This window comes from Cnephaeus nilssonii (genome assembly GCF_951640355.1).
Source record: "Cnephaeus nilssonii genome assembly, chromosome: Y".
Classification (NCBI taxonomy): Eukaryota; Metazoa; Chordata; class Mammalia; order Chiroptera; family Vespertilionidae; genus Cnephaeus; species Cnephaeus nilssonii.
Genome location: NC_137096.1, coordinates 333,795 through 351,661, shown reverse-complemented (window position 1 = coordinate 351,661; position 17,867 = coordinate 333,795). Strand labels below are relative to the sequence as shown.

At 57.4% G+C, this 17,867-nt stretch overlaps 1 protein-coding gene across 1 annotated transcript in view; it reads right to left on the bottom strand.

Moving 5' to 3' along the window:
* Nucleotides 1–14,401, bottom strand: part of IL3RA (interleukin 3 receptor subunit alpha) — an 18,616-nt gene extending 4,215 nt beyond the window's left edge. Inside the window, exons 1-9 of the mRNA XM_079766042.1 lie at nt 14,139–14,401; nt 12,148–12,254; nt 9,349–9,482; nt 7,282–7,405; nt 6,652–6,784; nt 4,794–4,972; nt 3,308–3,423; nt 2,249–2,275; nt 1–107 (exon numbers count right to left, since the gene is read on the bottom strand). The exon at nt 1–107 is cut by the window's left edge and continues 5 nt beyond it. Of these exons, the coding sequence (XP_079622168.1) occupies nt 1–107; nt 2,249–2,275; nt 3,308–3,423; nt 4,794–4,972; nt 6,652–6,784; nt 7,282–7,405; nt 9,349–9,482; nt 12,148–12,214 (887 nt within the window). The 5' untranslated portion in view covers nt 12,215–12,254; nt 14,139–14,401. The remainder of the gene's footprint in view (nt 108–2,248; nt 2,276–3,307; nt 3,424–4,793; nt 4,973–6,651; nt 6,785–7,281; nt 7,406–9,348; nt 9,483–12,147; nt 12,255–14,138) is intronic.
* Nucleotides 14,402–17,867: the final 3,466 nt, after the last annotated feature.

Sequence of the window (17,867 nt, the reverse complement as noted above, 5' to 3'; positions counted from 1 at the left end):
CGCCGGCGGGCGCTCCACTGGCCGACCCGGTCGGGCGAGTACAGGGCTCGGATTCTCACCGTGAAGGTTCTGGGATTGGTCAGCGAGAAGGACTGGTCCTCCTGGACCTGTGATGCAAGGAAAATCAACAAGACAGGGCCGCCCGGCCGGCGTGGCTCAGGGGTTGGGCATCGACCTGTGAACCAGGAGGTCAGGGTTCGATTCCCGGTCAAGGGCACAGGCCCGGGTTGCGGGCTCGATCCCCAGTCGGGGGCGTGCAGGAGGCAGCCGGTCCGTGATTCTCTCTCCTCATGGATGTTTCTCTCTCCCGCTCCCCTCCTCTCTGAAATCAATAAAAAAACATATTTAAAAAAATTTTTTTAAATGTTCTAATTCCTGGGAGGTAAATGATTCCTGACCAGTGGTGTTGCCTTTTGGGGCGTCGTGCACTGAGCCCCGCAGTGTGGAACGCTGTCCCCACAAAAGAGATGTTACCCCTGGATTATGGGAACGGGACCCCCTATGGAAATGGGGTCTTTGCAGATGGGATGGGGTGAAGGGTCGGAGACGAGGTCATCCTGGGTCAGGGGGGCCCTCCCTGAGGGACAGGGTCCTTGTCAGACACGGAAGAGGAGACGCGGACACAGAGGAGAAGACACGTGGAGTCGAAGAGAGACCAGGGGAGAGAGAGAGAGAGTGAGAGTGAGGAAGTGAGAGAAAATGAGAGTGAGAGAGAGAGAGACAACGAAAAAGTGAGAGAGAATGAGAATGAGAGAGTGAAAGAGAAGGAATCTATACTAATAACAGGGTAATATGCTAATTAGACCAGACATCTGCCAGACGTCCTTCCAGACAAAGCCATGGTGGAAGGGTCTGAGGCAGAGGCAGTTAGGGGCGATCAGGCCGGCAGGGGAGAGCAATTAGGGGCGATCAGGCCGGCAGGGGAGAGCAGTTGGGGTGATCAGACTGGAAGGGGAGAGCAGTTAGGGGCAATCAGACTGGAAGGGGAGAGCAGTCAGGGGCGATCAGGCCGGCAGGGGAGAGCAGTAAGGGGGGATCAGGCCGGCAGGGGAGAGCAGTTAGGGGCAATCAGGCCGGCAGGGGAGAGCAGTTAGGGGTGATGAGGCTGGCAGGCAGGTGAGTGGTTAGGGCAGTGGTCAGCAAAGTCATTCGCCCACAGAGCCAAATATCAGCAGTACAACGATTGAAATTTCTTTGGAGAGCCGCATTTTTTGAACTTAAACTTCTCCGAACGCCACTTCTTCAACGTAGACTCGCCCAGGCCATGGTATTTTGTGGAAGAGCCACACTCCAGGGGCCAGAGAGCCGCCTGTGGCTCGCGAGCCGCGGTTGGCCGACCACTGGGTTAGGGGGATCAGGCCGGCAGGCAGGTGAGTGGTTAGGAGCCAGCGGTCCCGGATTGCGAGAGGGATGTCCGACTGCCAGGAATCGGGCCTAAACCGGCAGTCGGACATCCCCCAAGGGGTCCCGGATTAAAGAAGGTGCAGGCCAGGCTGAGGAACCCCCGCCCCTACCCCCCGTGCACGAATTTCGTGCGCCGGGCCTCTAGTATATAATAAAAGCCTAATATGCAAATCGACCCAACGGTGGAACGACCGGTTGCTATGACATGCACTGACCACCAGGGGGCAGACGCTCAATGCAGGAACTGCCCCCAGGCCCCAGGCCAGTCAAGGCAGGTGCCAGCAGGGACCCCCCCCACCCCCAATCGCCTGCTGGTCGACCCACAGATCGGCCCTGATCGCCAGCCAGGCCTAGGGACCCTACCCATGCATGAATTTCGTGCACCGGGCCTCTAGTGAGAAAATAAGGGAGAGAATGAGAGAGAGAGAGAGAGAAATGACAGTGAAAGTGATAGAGAGAGGGAGAAATGAAAGAGAGAGAGAGAAAATAAGAGAGAGAGAGAGAGAGAGAGAGAGAGAAGTCAAAGCAAATGGATGTTTGGCCAATGCACGGGTCTCCGTGTGAAATCACCCGCTTTGCTGGCTCCAGCTCACGCTCTGTGACTTATCCTCCAGCTCCCTGCCCGGCCCGGCTTAAGGAATGGGGGTGGCGTTGGGATTACCCCTCTGTGGGCGGCGCCAGGCGGACAGCAGCACCTGTCAGCTCCCTCTCAGACACCCGGCTTCCCCGTCTTCCCCCGGACATATCCGGGAGGGTCGGCGACCCCCGTGGGCCAGAGTCCGGACAGGAATGGGCTTGCATGGAGGGAGGGTCAAGACAGTGAGGAGGCGGGGGGCGCACTTACCTTCTGCAGGAATGGGGGGTCGGCGCCCTGTAAGACAGAAGCAACGGGTGTGTGGGTGCGGCTGCAAGGGTTCGAGCAGCTGTACGTTCACAGAAACAGAGTATAAAACCGTCAGCGGTGCCCGGCTGGCATGGCTCCGTGGTTGAGCCTCCACCTAGGAACCAGGAGGTTCCGGGTTCGATTCCCAGTCAAGGGCACATGCCTGGGGTTGTGGGCTCGATCCCCAGTAGGGGGCGTGCAGGAGGCGGCCGATCCATAATTCTCTCATCATGGATGTTTCTCTGTCTCTCTCCCTCTGCCTTCCTCCCTGAAATCAAGAAATCTATCCTAATAAAAGGGGAATATGCTAATTAGACCAGACATCTTCCGGACGTCCTTCCGGACAAAGCAAAGGTGGCGGAGGCCGAGGCAGAGGTGGTTAGGGGTGATCAGGCCTGCAGGGGAGGGCAGTTGGGGGGACCAGGCCTGCAGGGGAGGGCAGTTGGGAGGGACCAGGCCTGCAGGGGAGGGCAGTTGGGGGTGATCAGGCCTGCAGGGGAGGGCAGCTGGGAGGGACCAGGCCTGCAGGGGAGGGCAGTTGGGAGGGACCAGGCCTCCAGGGGAGGGCAGTTGGGGGTGACCCGGCCTGCAGAGGAGGGCAGTTAGGGGTGACCAGGCCTGCAGGGGAGGGCAGTTAGGGGTGACCAGGCCTGCAGGGGAGGGCAGTTAGGGGCAATCAGGCCAGCAGGGGAGCAGTTAGGCATCAATCAGGCTGGCAGGGGGGTGGTTAGGGGGTGATCAGGTTGGCAGGCAGACTGGTTTGGGGCGATCAGGCAGGCAGGCAGGTGAGCGGTTAGGAGCCAGCAGTCCTGGATTGTGAGAGGGATGTCCGACTGCCCGTTTAGGCTGGGATCGAGCCTAAGCCAGCATTCCGACATCCCCCGAGGGGTCCCTGATTGGAGAGTGTGCAGGCCGGGCTGAGGGACACCCCCCTTCCCCATGCATGAATTTCGTGCACCGGGCCTCTAGTAAAAATATATTTTAAAAGCACAGAAGGAACCCGCTGGGGCAGGCGTTTACCTGTTGTATTTCAAGTTCATAGTCAAATATATTGTGGAAATGGCTGGACATTTCCCATTCCAAGACGGCGAGAGACTTATTACACGTGGCATTTATGTTGGGTGCCCTGAGCTTCTCTGGTGGAGAAAAAAGAAAAAGAAAAAAAAAAAAAATCACGGGTCAGTAAACCAACTAAAAAAGAAAATATTTACCCAGCCCACTAGGGGGCGTGCAAGAGGCAGCCGATCCATGATTCTCTCTCATCATGGAAGTTTCTCTCTCTCTCCCTCTCCCTTCCTCTTGGACATCAATAAAAATATATTAAAAAATTGTTGTGTGTGGAATTGTGCACCTGAAACCTGTGTACTATTTATTTTATTTTTATTTATTTTAAAAATATATTTCTATTGATTTCAGAGAGGAAGGGAGAGGGAGAGAGAGAGAAACATCCCTGATGAGAGAGAATCACGGATCGGCTGCCTCCCACACGCCCCCTGCTGGGGATCGAGCCCGCAAACCGGGCATGTGCCCTTGACCGGGAATCGAACCCGTGACCTCCTGGTTCCTGGGTCGAGGCTCAACAGCCCGGCTGACACCTGTATAATTTTGATAACTTGTGTGACCCCCCAATAAATTCAATAAAAAAGAAAATAGCCCTGGCCGGTGTGGCTCAGTGGATAGAGCGTCGGCCTGCAGACTGAAGGGTCCCGGGTTCGATCCCGGTCAAGGGCATGTACCTGGGTTGCGGGCACATCCCCAGTGGGGGGACGTGCAGGAGGCAGCTGATGGATGTTTCTCTCTCATTGATGTTTCTCTCTCTCCCTCTCCCTTCCTCTCTGTAAAAAAATCAATAAAATGAATTTAAAAAATATATAGCAGGCTAGTTTTTATTTTTTATTTTTTGTTCATCCTCACCTGGGGGCATTTTTCCATTGATTTTTAGAGAGAGAGGAAGGGAGAGAGTGAGAGAGAATCATGGATCAGCTGCCTCCTGCACGCCACCCACTGGGGATGAGCCCGCAACCCAGGTACATGCCCTTGACCGGGATTCGAACCCAGGACCCTTCAATCCTTGGGCCAATGCTGTATCTACTGAGCCCAACCAGCTAGGGCTAGCAGGCTAATTTTTAGGTAGAAAATTTTATATGGTTTATGAAGGACGTTATAAATATCCAAGGATGATTCTTTTTTTAAAAAATATATTTTATTGACTTTTTTTTACAGAGAGGAAGGGAGAGGGATAGAGAGTCAGAAACATCGATGATGAGATAGAATCATGGATCAGCTGCCTCCTGCACGCCCCCCACTGGGGATGTGCCCGCAACCAAGGTACGTGCCCTTGACCGGAATCGAACCCGGGACCCCTCTGTCCGCAGGCCGACGCTCTATCCACTGAGCCACACCGGCCAGGGCTCATCACGGATGTTTCTCTCCATCTCCCTTCCTCTCTGAAATCAATAAAAAAAAATGCATCTATTAACAGGAGAAGGGTCCGACCCTCACTCACCGATGTCGGGTAAAAAGCCGATCAGCTCGGCGCAGGGGATGGGGGCCCGGCGGCTGGCGCCCCTCACCAGGAACCGGTGCTGTTCTTCGGAAAAGGCAGACACGTTGTCGAACCGGCACTGGGTGTGTGTGCCCTGCGGGTTCACCGTGTACCGGGGACACGCCCACATCTTGGAGGTGCTGCACGGAAGGGGGCGTGGTCAAGGGTGATGGGGGGGACCCGCCCAGGAGGACACAGCCCTGCCCACAAGTCCCTAGCCCCGCCCAGGAGACCACAGCCCCGCCCTGCAGATGCTAACCCCGCCCACAAGTCCCTAGCCCCGCCCAGGAGGCCGCAGCCAAGCCCAGCAGATTTAGCCCCGCCCAGAAGTCTCTAGCCCCGCCCAGGAGGCCACAGCCCCGCCCAGCAGATGCTAGCCCCGCCCACAAGTCCCTAGCCCCGCCCAGGAGACCACAGCCATGCCCAGCAGATGCTAGCCCCGCCCACTAGTCCCTAGCCCCGCCCATGAGACACTAGCCACGCCCTTGAGACCAAAGCCCCGCCCATGAGACCCTAAACCTGCCCATGAGACCCAGCCATGCAACCAATCAGATGCTAGCCCCGCCCACAAGTCCCTAGCCCCGCCCAGGAGACACTAGCCCCGCCCAGGAGACCAAAGCCCCTCCCAGCAGACACTAGCCCCTCCCAGAAAGACCTTGGCTTCGCCCAGGGGACCCCTGCCCCTCCCAGGAGACACAGCCATGCCCAAAAGATCCAGAAACGCTCAGCAGACACTAGCCACGCCCAGGATACTCTAGCCCCACCCAGGAAACCCTAGCCCCACCCAGGAGGTGCAAGCCACGCCCAGGAGACTCTAGCCACGCCCAGGAGATCCTAGCCACGCCCAGGAGACTCTAGCCACGCCCAGGAGACCCTAGCCACCCCCAGGAGACTCTAGCCATGCTCAGAAGATCCTAGCCACGCCCAGGAGAACCTAGCCACGCCCAGGAGACCCTAGCCACGCCCAGGAGACCCTAGCCACGCCCAGAAGATCCTAGCCACGCCCAGGAAACCCTAGCCACACCCAGGAGACTCCAGCCACGCCCAGGAGACCCTAGCCACACCCAGGAGAATCTGGCCACGCCCAGGGGACTGTAGCCACGCCCAGGAGACTCTAGCCACGCCCAGGAGACTCTAGCCACGCCCAGGAAACTCTAGCCACGCCCAGGAAACTCTAGCCACGCCCAGAAGGCCCAGCCAGGCCCAGGGGACCCTAGACAATCCCAGGAGACTCCAGCCACGCCCAGGAGACCCTAGCCACGCCCAGGAGACTCTAGCCACGCCCAGGAGACCCTAGCCACGCCCAGGAGGCTCTAGCCACGCCCAGGAGACTCTAGCCACGCCCAGGAGACCCTAGCCCCGCCCAGGAGACCCTAGCCACGCCCAGGAGACTCTAGCCACGCCCAGGAGACCCTAGCCACGCCCAGGATACTCTAGCCACGCCCAGGAGACCCTAGCCACGCCCAGGAGACCCTAGCCACGCCCAGGAGACTCTAGCCACGCCCATGAAACCCTAGCCACGCCCAGGAGACTTCAGTCACGCCCAGGAGACTCTAGCCACGCCCAGGAGACCCTAGCCACGCCCAGGAGACCCTAGCCCCGCCCAGGAGACTCTTGCCACGCCCAGGAGACTCTAGCCACGCCCAGAAGTTCCTAGCCACGCCCAGGAGACCCTAGCCACGCCCAGGAGACCCTAGCCACGCCCAGGAGACTCTAGCCACGCCCAGAAGACCCTAGCCACGCCCAGGAGACTCTAGCCACACCCAGGAAGCCCTAGCCACGCCCAGGAGACCCAGCTCCGCCCAAAGACCACACCCACTTGGTGTCCTCCAAGTAGAAATAATATTGGACGTCGCTGGGGGCATCCCTGCCCACCGCCCAGCTGCAGGTCAGGAAATCCTGGTCATGAACCTCGCAGGCCAGGTCCTCCGCCGCTGCCCCGGGGTCCCCTTCTGCACTTACAGAGACGAGAATAAAAAACAAACATGCAGAGAAAATCACCAAAAAAAGGGCAAAGAAGATCCCCCCAAATGCAAAGAAGAGAGCTGAAAAAAATGCAAAGATTGCAAAAAATGCAAGGAAGAAAGCCGAGAAATGCAAAGATTACCAAAAAAAGCATGGGAGAAAGCCAAACAATGCAAAAATTACCAAAAAAAAAAAAATACAAGGAAGAAAGCAAAACAAAAAATTAAAAAAATAAAAGAAACATCCATGAGGAGAGAGAATCATGGACCGGCTGCCTCCTGCACGCCCCCTCTTGGGGATGGAGCCCGCAACCCGGGCATGTGCCCTTGACCGGGAATCGAACCCGGGACCTCCTGGTTCCTAGGTCGACGCTCAACCACGGAGCCAGGCCGGCCGGGCTCACGGTCATGATTTTTGATGTCCAGAAGACCGACTCATGATCGAAAACAAACAAACAAACAAACAAACAGCATTCAGCCCTCACCTTGCTCGGGATACTCAATCCACGTGGAATACGTCTCGCCATCCATCAGGGTGACCTGGACGGTGTAGTTCGATCGCTTGCATTTGGGGAGCACAAAGAACTGGCAAAAACGCTTGTTTCTGGCCTAAGAGAGAGAGAGAGATGTAGGAATGTACCGTTTAGAGAACATACTTAGCCCGATACTCATCATATTTAAAATTTTTTTTTGGTGTGGGTGTGCTTTATATGTTTACTAGAGGCCCAGTGCACGAAATTCGTGCATGGGTGTGTGTGTGTGTGTGGGCGTCCCTCAGCCCAGCCTGCACCCCCTCCAATCTGGGACATCCCTCTCACCATCCAGGACTGCTGGCTCCCAACTGCTCGCCTGCCTGCCTGCCTGATCGCCCCTAACCGCTTCTGCCTGCCAGCCTGATCACCCCCTAACCACTCCCCTGCCAGCCTGATTGATGCCTAACTGCTCCCTGCCAGCCTGATTGCTCCTAACTGCCGTCCCCTTCAGACCTGATCCCCCAACAACTGCCATTCCCTGCAGGCATGGTCCCCCCTCAACTGCCCTCCCCTGTCAGCCTGGTTACCCCTAACTGCCCTCCCCTGCAGGCCTGGGTCTCCCACAACTGTCCTCCCCTGTAGGCCTGGTTGCCCCTAACTGCCCTCCCCTGCAGGCCTGGTCGCCCCCAACTGCCCTCAACTGCAGGCTTGTTTGCCTCCAGCTTCCCTCCCTTGCAGGCCTGGTCCCTCCCATCTGCCTCCCCTGCTGGCCATCTTGTGGCGGCCATCTTGTGTCCACATGGTGTCAGTCATCTTTGACAACATGGGGGCGGCCATCTTGTGTGTCGGGGTGATGGTCAATTTGCATATTACTCTTTTATTAGATAGGACTAGAGGCCGGGTGCACGAAGATTCGTGCAAGAACGGGCCTTCCTTCCCCTGGCCTCGCTTCCGGCAGGACCGCCGCTCCTGTAGCTCCCTCCGTCCCCCCGCCCTCGCCCTCATAGCAGGTTATGCAAATTAACCCGCCATCTTGGTTGGGTTAATTTGCATACCCACTCCTGATTGGCTGGTGGGCGTCGCGGAGGTACGGTCAATTTGCATATTTCTCTTTTATTAGTGTCGATTGAGTTCAGAGGGGAAGGGAGAGGGAGAGAGATAGAAATATCCTTCCTCATTAGCCAACAGAGCCAAATATCAACAGGACAATGATTGAAATTTCCTTGGAGAGCCCAATTTTTTAAACTTAAACTTCTTCGAACGCCACTTCTTCAACACAGACTCGCCCAGGCCGTGGTGTTTTGTGGAAGAGCCACACTCCAGGGGCCAAAGAACCGCATGTGGCTCGTGAGCCGCGGTTTGCCGAGCACGGGCCCAGGGGACTCTACACACGCACGATTTAATCGTGCGCTGGGCCTCTAGTACTAGTATAATAAAAGCCTAATATCCTAAGCGTCTGACGGTCTGTTCGACCAGTCGCTATGATGCACACTGACCACCAGGGGACAGACGCTCTGAGAAGTAGATTAGCTTGCTGCTGGGGTCTGGGCGAGACGGGCCGGATACACCCTGGAGCCCTCCCGCATCCCTCCCTGGCCCCGATCGTGCACCGGTGGGGTCTCTCGGCCGAGCCTGCACCCTCTCGCAATCCGGGATCCCTCGGGGGACATCGGGGAGCCGGTTTAGACCCGATCCCCACAGGCCAGGCCGAGGGACCCCACCGGGCCTCTAGTCAAAGGTAAGAGAGAATCATGGACCGGCTGCCTCCTGCATGCCCCACCCTGGGAATCGATCCTGCCACCCGGGCATGGGCCCTGACCTCCCGGTTCATAGGTTGACGCTCAACCCCTGAGCCACCCCGGCCGGGCTGAGCGGGACCCACTTAGACATCTCACAGACAACACACCCTAAGCCTGGTGCCCATAAATGCCTCGCCCCACATCCCACAGCCGACCCCGGAATAAAACTCGCATCTGGGAGACCCCAGAGATGGGCTCAGCCTATAGGTGGGCTGGTGCTGGGTTCGAGAGGAGACTTGGCGGCGTGTCGTGGGCCAGGTCCACGGGAGACGGCGTTTACCCGACGTTTGAAACCGGAGTCTTCGAAGCACTGGATGGCGGACACGTTGCCGTGGAGGTCCCAGGTCAGTCTCTTCCTCTCGGGCTCCATCCTCACGTTCGCGACCGGCGGGTTTGGATCCGAAAGGTTTTTTCCTGCAGGGTGAGGCGAGAGACAGGGACGCTGAAACCTGCATCTCGACGGGGAACTCCGTTCTCCAACTGACTTGGGCAATACGGTGGAGAAGTGGAGTGATTTTAAAAATATATATATATATCCTATAGAATAAAAGCCTAATATGCTAAGTGTCCGGTCGTCCGGTCGGCCGTTCAACCAATCAAAGCGTCATATGCTAATGAGATGCTAAGGACGCTCAACTGCTCGCTATGACGTGCACTGACCACCAGGGGGCAGACAGTCGACCGGTCCACCAGTCGCTATGACGTGCACTGACCACCAGGGGGCAGATGCTCCGACCGGTAGGTGAGCTTGCTGCTGGGGTCCGGCCGATCGGGACTGAGCGAGACGGGCCGGACACGCCCTGGAGCCCTCCTGCGGTCCCTCCCCGGCTGGCCAACCTCCCGCGTCCCTCCCCGGCCCCGATCGTGCACCGGTGGGGTCCCTCGGCCTGGCCTGCGCCCTCTTGCAATCTGGAGTGAGGGACCCTCATGAGTGCACGAATTTCGTGCACTGGGCCTCTAGTTTATATATACACAGAGTGGCCAGATGATGATGATCTCTGAACACATAATCATCTGGCCACTCAGTGTGTGTATATATATATTAGAGGCCCGGTGCATGAATCCGTGCATGGGTGGGGTCCGGCCAGCCTGGCCATGGGAGGGGACGTGGGCGGTTGGCCGGCCTGCCTGCGGGTCGAACTCCCGGTTGAGGGGACCATTTGCATATTCGCCTTTTATTCTATAGGATAGACACGGAGTGGCCGGATGATTATGCGTTCAGAGATCATCGTCATCTGGCCACTCCGTGTGTATATATATATATATATATATATATATATATATATATATATGCCCTCACCGGTGTGGCTCAGTGGATAGAGTGTCGGCCTGCAGACTCAAGGGTCCCGGGTTCGATTCCGGTCAAGGGCATGTACCTTGGTTGCGGGCACATCCCCAGGTGGGGGCGTGCAGGAGGCAGCTGATGGATGTTTCTCTCTCATCGATGTTTCTCGCTCTCTCTCCCTCTCCCTTCCTCTCTGTAAAAAATCAATGGACACATACTCTCGGGTGAGGATTCACAGCAACAAGAACAAAAAGGTGTCAGCCCCCGATATGGGGAAACCACGTTCACCCCAAGACACGTAATTAAAAAGGAGAAGATGCCACACCCTCCCCACCGTCGGACAAAGATGCCTGCGGTCCAGGCCCCGTGGAGGGAAGAAACCAGGGGCAGAAGGTGATGAAATATGGTGGTTTTTTTTTTTTTTTTTTTATCTCAGCTCACCCCATCCCAGCTGATGCAATCGACCCAGAACAGATGCGGTTGGCCCTGTCAGGATCAAAATACATCTCCTTTGTTCTAAGAGACTCCGACGTCAAAAATCTCCCCTTAAATGTTCAGGAAAAAAAAATCATATATATATATAGAGCCCCTTTATTTATTTTTATTAATTTTTAAATCCTCACCCGAGGATATTTTATAATTGATTTTTCTTATTTTTTAAAAATATATATTTGTATTGATTTCAGAGAGGGAAGGAGAGAGAGAGAAACATCCATGATAAGGGAGAATCATCATGGATCGGCTGCCTCCTGCACGCCACCTACTGGGGATGGAGCCCGCAACCCGGGCATGTGCCCTTGGCCGGGAATCGAACCCGGGACCCTTCAGTCCACAGGCCGATGCTCTATCCACTGAGCCCAACCAGCCAGGGCAAAATACATCTCCTTTATTCTAAGAGACTCAGACGTCAAAATTTCCCCCCTAAGTGTTCAGGAAAAAAAAAAAATCATATAGATAGAGCCACTTTATTTATTTTTATTAATTTTTTAATCCTTACCCGAGGATATTTTACCATTGATTTTTAAAATATATATATTTGTATTGATTTCAGAGAGGAAAGGAGAGGGATAGAGAGAGAGAAACATCCGTGAGGAGAGAGAATCACGGATCGGCTGCCTCCTGCACGCCCCCCACTGGGGATGGAGCCCACAACGCGGGCATGTGCCCTTGACCTGCAATCGAACCCTGACATCCTGGTTCACAGGTTGATGCTCAACCACTGAGCCACACTGGCCGGGCTCCATCATGTCTTATAGCTGCACTAGAGGCCCGGTGCACGAATTCGTGCACCGGTGGGGTCCCTCGGCGTGGCCTGCGGGATCGGGCCGAAACCGGCTCTCCGACATCCCCCGAGGGCTCCCGGATGGCGAGAGGGCGCAGGCCAGGCCGAGGGACCCCACCGGTGCACGATCGGGGCCGGGGAGGGACGCGGGAGGTTGGCCAGCCGGGGAGGGACCGCGGGAGGGCTCCAGGGCGTGTCCGGCCTGTCTCGCTCAGTCCCGATCGGCCGGACCCCAGCAGCAAGCTCACCTACAGGTCGGAGCGTCTGCCCCCTGGTGGTCAGTGCACGTCATAGCGACTGGTTAACCAGTCGACTGTCTGCCCCCTGGTGGTCAGTGCACGTCATCGCGAGCGGTTGAGCGGCCTTAGCATATCATTAGCATATGACGCTCTGATTGGTTGAACGGCCGACCGGCCGACTGGACACTTAGCATCTTAGGCTTTTATTATAGAGGGCGTGACTCAGTTTCCCCTCGAAGCGAAACGCCTGCCCAGCGCCGGTGGGGTGCCTACCTTGGTCCCTGAGCAGCAGAGCGGAGACGGGCGCCAGGAGCAGGGCGGCGAGCCAGAGCGAGGCCATGGGGAGGCGGCTGGCTCCGGTGGGGCAGGGAGCGGCTGAGCTGCAGGAGGAGGAGGGAGAGGTACCTGGTGGGCGTGGCTTCAACGGGGATGGAGCGGGTGAGGCTGGGAGGGTCCCGTGCTGGGAGAGCAGGCAGCTCGTGGTGGGTGAGAAGGCTCTGTGTGCACACAGGCGTGTGCAGGCTTGTGCGTGCATGTTTGCGCACGCACACACATGAACATGGCTGCACGTGTACACATCTATGTGGGCATGTGTGTGTAGGCGCCTTGGGGACACCCATGTGTGCATGTCTGCCTGCGTGTGCACACCTGTGGGTTTGCAGGTGTGTGCATGTATGTGCATCCATGTGTATGCATGTGCCTTGAGCATCTCTGTGCATATATGTATGTGTGTGCATGTGTCTGTCAGTGAGCACACGTGTGCATGTCTATTTTCGTGTGTACACCTGCGTGTGTATAAAAAAAGGTGTGCGCACAGCAGTCTGCATGCGTGATGCACTGTGTACGTGCATGCCTATACTTCTGCATGTATGTGTGCCTCATGTGCATGCATGTGCCTGCCTGTGCACACACATACATGTGCCATGCATGCCTGTACGCAGTTGCATGCGCATCTGTGCCTGCATGCGGGCACACAATGCGTGTGCGTGCATGTGCCTGCTGCTATATGTGCCTTGTGCATCACATGTGCATACGCACACACATGTACGTGTCTACCTGAGTGCACATGACTGCATGCACATGCTTATACACGCACACCGGTTTGTATGCATGTCTGCACATACATGCACACACACATGCTTGCTTGGGTACACATCCATGCACACGTGTGTCTACCCGAGTGTGCCGATCAGCCCCGGGGGGTCGGGCTCCCTCCCGGCTCCACCCCCATCCGGACACCAGGAAACCCCATGACGACAAAGGCGGGGAAGGAAGTCTAATTAAAAGCTCGCAATCAAGGCCGAAGGCGCTTCCCGGCTGGAGGCCCAGTTACCGTAACCGGACCTGCCTGGTGCCAACATCCCAGCCAGGACTGAATTTCGGGGGTCCCCCGAACCCCCTCCGCCCGCCGGGGTACCGGGACCCTGTTCTGGGATGGAGGGCCACCTTGACCCAGGACGACCTCGTCTCAGACCCCCCTGACAGGCCCCCCCCAGCTCCCCATCCCTCCCCCCCTGACTCCTCTTTCTGCAAACATCTATTTTTTTTTACAATATATTTTATTGATTTTTTGCAGAGAAGAAGGGAGAGGGAGAGAGAGCTAGAAACATCCATGATGAGAGAGAAACATCCATCAGCTGCCTCCTGCACACCCCCCACTGGGGATGTGCCCGCAACCAAGGTACATGCCCTTGACCGGAATCGAACCCGGGACCCTTCCGTCCGCAGGCCGACGCTCTATCCACGGAGCCACACCAGTCAGGGCCCTAACAATTATGATTAAGATCTTGAGCATGACCTGGTCAGCATGGCTCAGTGGTTGAGCATCCATCTAGGAACCAGGAGGTTAGGGTTCGATTCCCGGGTTGTGGGCTCCATCCCCAATAGGGTGTGTGCAGGAGGCAGCCGGTCCATGATTCTCTCTCATCCTGGATGTTTCTCTCTCTCTTCCTCTCCCTTCCTCTCTGAAATCAATAAAAATACATTTTTTTTTTTTTTTAAAAGAAAGTTCTTATGTCCAGGTTGTGGGCTCCATCCCCGGCGTGGGGCGCGCAGGAGGCAGCCGATCCATGATTCTCTCTCTCCTCCTGGATGTTCCTCTCTCTCTCTCCCTCTTCCTTCCTCTCTCTCTCTGACACGAATACAAATATATCGAATAAAAATAAATACATCTTGGGCATTTGCTAATGGGGACCGGTCTCCGAATCCTGTGGGCGTGGCCACCTCCCCGCGAACCCAGCCCCCTCCCCGCAGGTGCGTCTTACCTGGTGCGCCCTGGGCGCGCGCCGGTGCGCGCTGAGCCAAAACCCCAGCGGCTGGTTCCCAGGTGGCCTGGGGGGTCCCCCTTCAGCCCCCCTCGGCGCCCCCCACTTCTGTCTCCGTCTGCAAAGAGAATCCAATGCTTGTTGTTGTTTTTTTTTTTGCCAAATTCAGCTTTTTTTATAGCCTCGGACTGGGGGGCCCCGCCCCTCGCGTTCCGCGGCCCCTGGAGACCCTGTGCGCGCGCCCCTCGCTGCTTTAGAAAGTTGGGGTGTTTCCTTGAAATCCCCTCCCCTCCCATCCCCTGTTTCTCAACCATCGGTTTCATGTTTTCCTTTGTCTTAAAAAAAAAAAAAAAGGTTCCTGTTTAAAAAATAAAAATAAATGTAATCTTGAGTTCAAAGCAACATCCTGGAGACGCATGTGGTCGCTGCGCCAGTGGGGGGGGGGGGGGGGGGCAACTTGGGTCAAGTTCAACCCTCACCCCCCCGACCTCCACGGGGTCACCCCCCCACCCCACCCCGCGCTTCCTTTCCAGCTGGATTCCGCTCTATTCCCTCCACTCCTCCCCCATCCTTCCGACCATCATCACAGGTCATCGCTGCCAGGGCTCAGCCTGGGGGGAGGGGGGTCCCGTCCCCCCACAATCCTTCCCTACAAATTGCCAGCCCCAAACACACACCCCGTCCCCCTGCCCCATGGATATGCCGGCTGGAATCTCACAACAGAGATTTTTATTTATTTATAAGAGGCCCGAAATTCGTGCAACGGGGGTGGGGGGGCAGGGGGGGGGGTCCCCTCAGCCCAGCCTGCACCCTCTCCAATCCGGGACCCCTTGGGCCTCAACGGGCAGTCGGACATCCCTCTCACAATCCTGGATTGCTGGGTCCTAAGCGCTCACCTGCCTGTCTGCCTGGTAGCCCTCAACTGCCCTCCCCTGCTGGCCTGGTCACCCCCTAACTGCCCTCCCCTGCAGGCCTGGTCCCCCCCAACTGCCCTCCCCTGCAGGCCTGGTCACCCCTAACTGCCCTCCCCTGCAGGCCTGGTCCCCCCCAACTGCCCTCCCCTGCAGGCCTGGTCCCCCGCAACTGCCCTCCCCTGCAGGCCTGGTCACCCCCAACTGCCCTCCCCTGCAGGCCTGGTCGCCCCCAACTGCCCTCCCCTGCAGGCCTGGTCGCCCCCAACTGCCCTCCCCTGCAGGCCTGGTTGCCCCCAACTGCCCTCCCCTGCAGGCCTGGTTACCCCCAACTGCCCTCCCCTGCAGGCCTGGTCACCCCCAACTGCCCTCCCCTGCAGGCCTGGTCCCCCCCAACTGCCCTCCCCTGCCGGCCTGGTCGCCCCCAACTGCCCTCCCCTGCAGGCCTGGTCCACCCTCCAACTGCCCTCCCCTGCAGGCCTGGTCACCCCCAACTGCCCTCCCCTGCAGGCCTGGTCGCCCCTAACTGCCCTCCCCTGCAGGCCTGGTCGCCCCCAACTGCCCTCCCCTGCAGGCCTGGTCGCCCCCAACTGCCCTCCCCTGCAGGCCTGGTTACCCCCAACTGCCCTCCCCTGCAGGCCTGGTCGCCCCCAACTGCCCTCCCCTGCAGGCCTGGTCGCCCCCAACTGCCCTCCCCTGCAGGCCTGGTCGCCCCCAACTGCCCTCCCCTGCAGGCCTGGTTACCCCCAACTGCCCTCCCCTGCAGGCCTGGTCCCCCCCAACTGCCCTCCCCTGCAGGCCTGGTCGCCCCTAACTGCCCTCCCCTGCAGGCCTGGTCGCCCCCAACTGCCCTCCCCTGCAGGCCTGGTTACCCCCAACTGCCCTCCCCTGCAGGCCTGGTCGCCCCTAACTGCCCTCCCCTGCAGGCCTGGTCGCCCCCAACTGCCCTCCCCTGCAGGCCTGGTTACCCCCAACTGCCCTCCCCTGCAGGCCTGGTCACCCCGAACTGTCCCTCCTGCCAGCCTGGTCACCCCTAACTGCCCCCCCCCCGCCGCTGGCCTGGTCGCCCCTCACAGTCCCCCCCCTCCGGCCTGGTCGCCCCACGCAGCCTGCTTGTTCAGTCATTTGGTCGTCCCTCATGAATCCCCCTGCCAGCCTGGTCGTAGGCAGCCATCTTGTGAGGGCGTGAGGGTCAATTTGCACATCACCTCTTTAGTATATCAGACTAGAGGCCCCGTGCACGAAATTCATACAAGAGTACGTCTCCCTTCCCCCTTCTGGCACCCGTGACCCGGGCTGGCTTCCCTCCGACCCCTGCTTTGTCCGGAAGGATGACCGGAAGGACGTCTGGTCTAATTAGCATATTACCCTTTTATTATTATAGATTTTTTTTTGAAAATAGGGCTGTTGCCGGTATAATCATATGAAGGTGGAATAAGGTGATTTGTTGATGTATTTATTTTTAATTTATTAAATTTATATGTATCTGTTAATCCTCACCCGAGGATATTTTTTTCCGTTGATTTTTAGAGCGAGTGGAAGAGAGAGGGAGAGAAAGAGAGAAATGTTGATTGGTTGCCCCCTGCACAGGCACCCCCACCCCCACCAGGGCCCGGGCTGGGGATCAAGCCTGCCCCTGAGGGGCGTGCCCTTGACCGGAATCGAACCCGGGACCCTTCTGTCTATGGGCTGATGCTCTATCTACTGAGCCACACCGGCCGGGGCTGTTTAGTTTTAAATATATTTTTTATTGACTTCAGAGAGGAAGGGAGAGGGAGAGAGAGAGAAACATCCATGGTGAGAGAGAATCACGGACCGGCCGCCTCCTGCACGCCCCCGACTGGGGATCGAGCCCGCAACCCGGGCCTGTGCCCTTGACCGGGAATCGAACCCGGGACCCTTCCGTCTGCAGGCCGACGCTCTATCCACTGAGCCACACCGGCCGGGGCTTTTTCTGCTTTATTTTATTTTTTTCTTTCTCTTTCTTCATGTCTTTATCTCTTTTTTTCTCTGTGTTTTTATTTGTGTTCTCTCTCTCTCTTTTTTATTCTCTCACTTTTTGTGGGCTTATTTCACCTTTTCTTTCTCTTTGTTTTTTTTTTCTTCTTCTTTCTCTTTCTCCCCCCACCCTCCTTTTTTTTCTTATTTTATTTTATTTTTTTGTACCCTGGATGGCTGTTGGGCTAACGCAGTCGTCGGCAAACTCATGCGCCCACAGAGCCAAATATCAACAGCACAACGACTGAAATCTCTTTGGAGAGCCGCATTTTTTTAAACGTAAACTTCTTCGCACGCCACGTCTTCAACACAGACGCGCCCAGGCCGTGGTGTTTTGTGGAAGAGCCACCCTCCAGGGCCCAGAGAGCCGCACGTGGCTCGTGAGCCGCGGTTTGCCGACCGCGGGGCTAAAGGACACACACACACACACATACACACACACTCATGGGCTCAGCCCCCCGCCCCCCGCCCCGGGCCAGGACGTCCAGTCGTCAGGATGAGAGTGAGCCCAGATTGGCATCGAAGACCCTGGACCCCAAATCTGCGGCCTCTGGGGTGACAGACGGAGCCTCCGTGGCCCGACAGACACACGGCTGGTTACCACAGGCCCCGTCCCCGACGCACCCACGTCCCAGCCCAGCTCGGGCCCCCCAAATCCGGGGCACAGCTTTGCCTCCACAGGGACCCAGACAGGAGGGGGGGTTTTCCCATTCACAATCAAGTGATGAAAGCATATTCCGGTCGGACGGCCTGGCTCAGGGGTGGAGCGTCGACCCAGGAACCAGGAGGTCCCGGGTTCGATTCCCGGTCAAGGGCACAG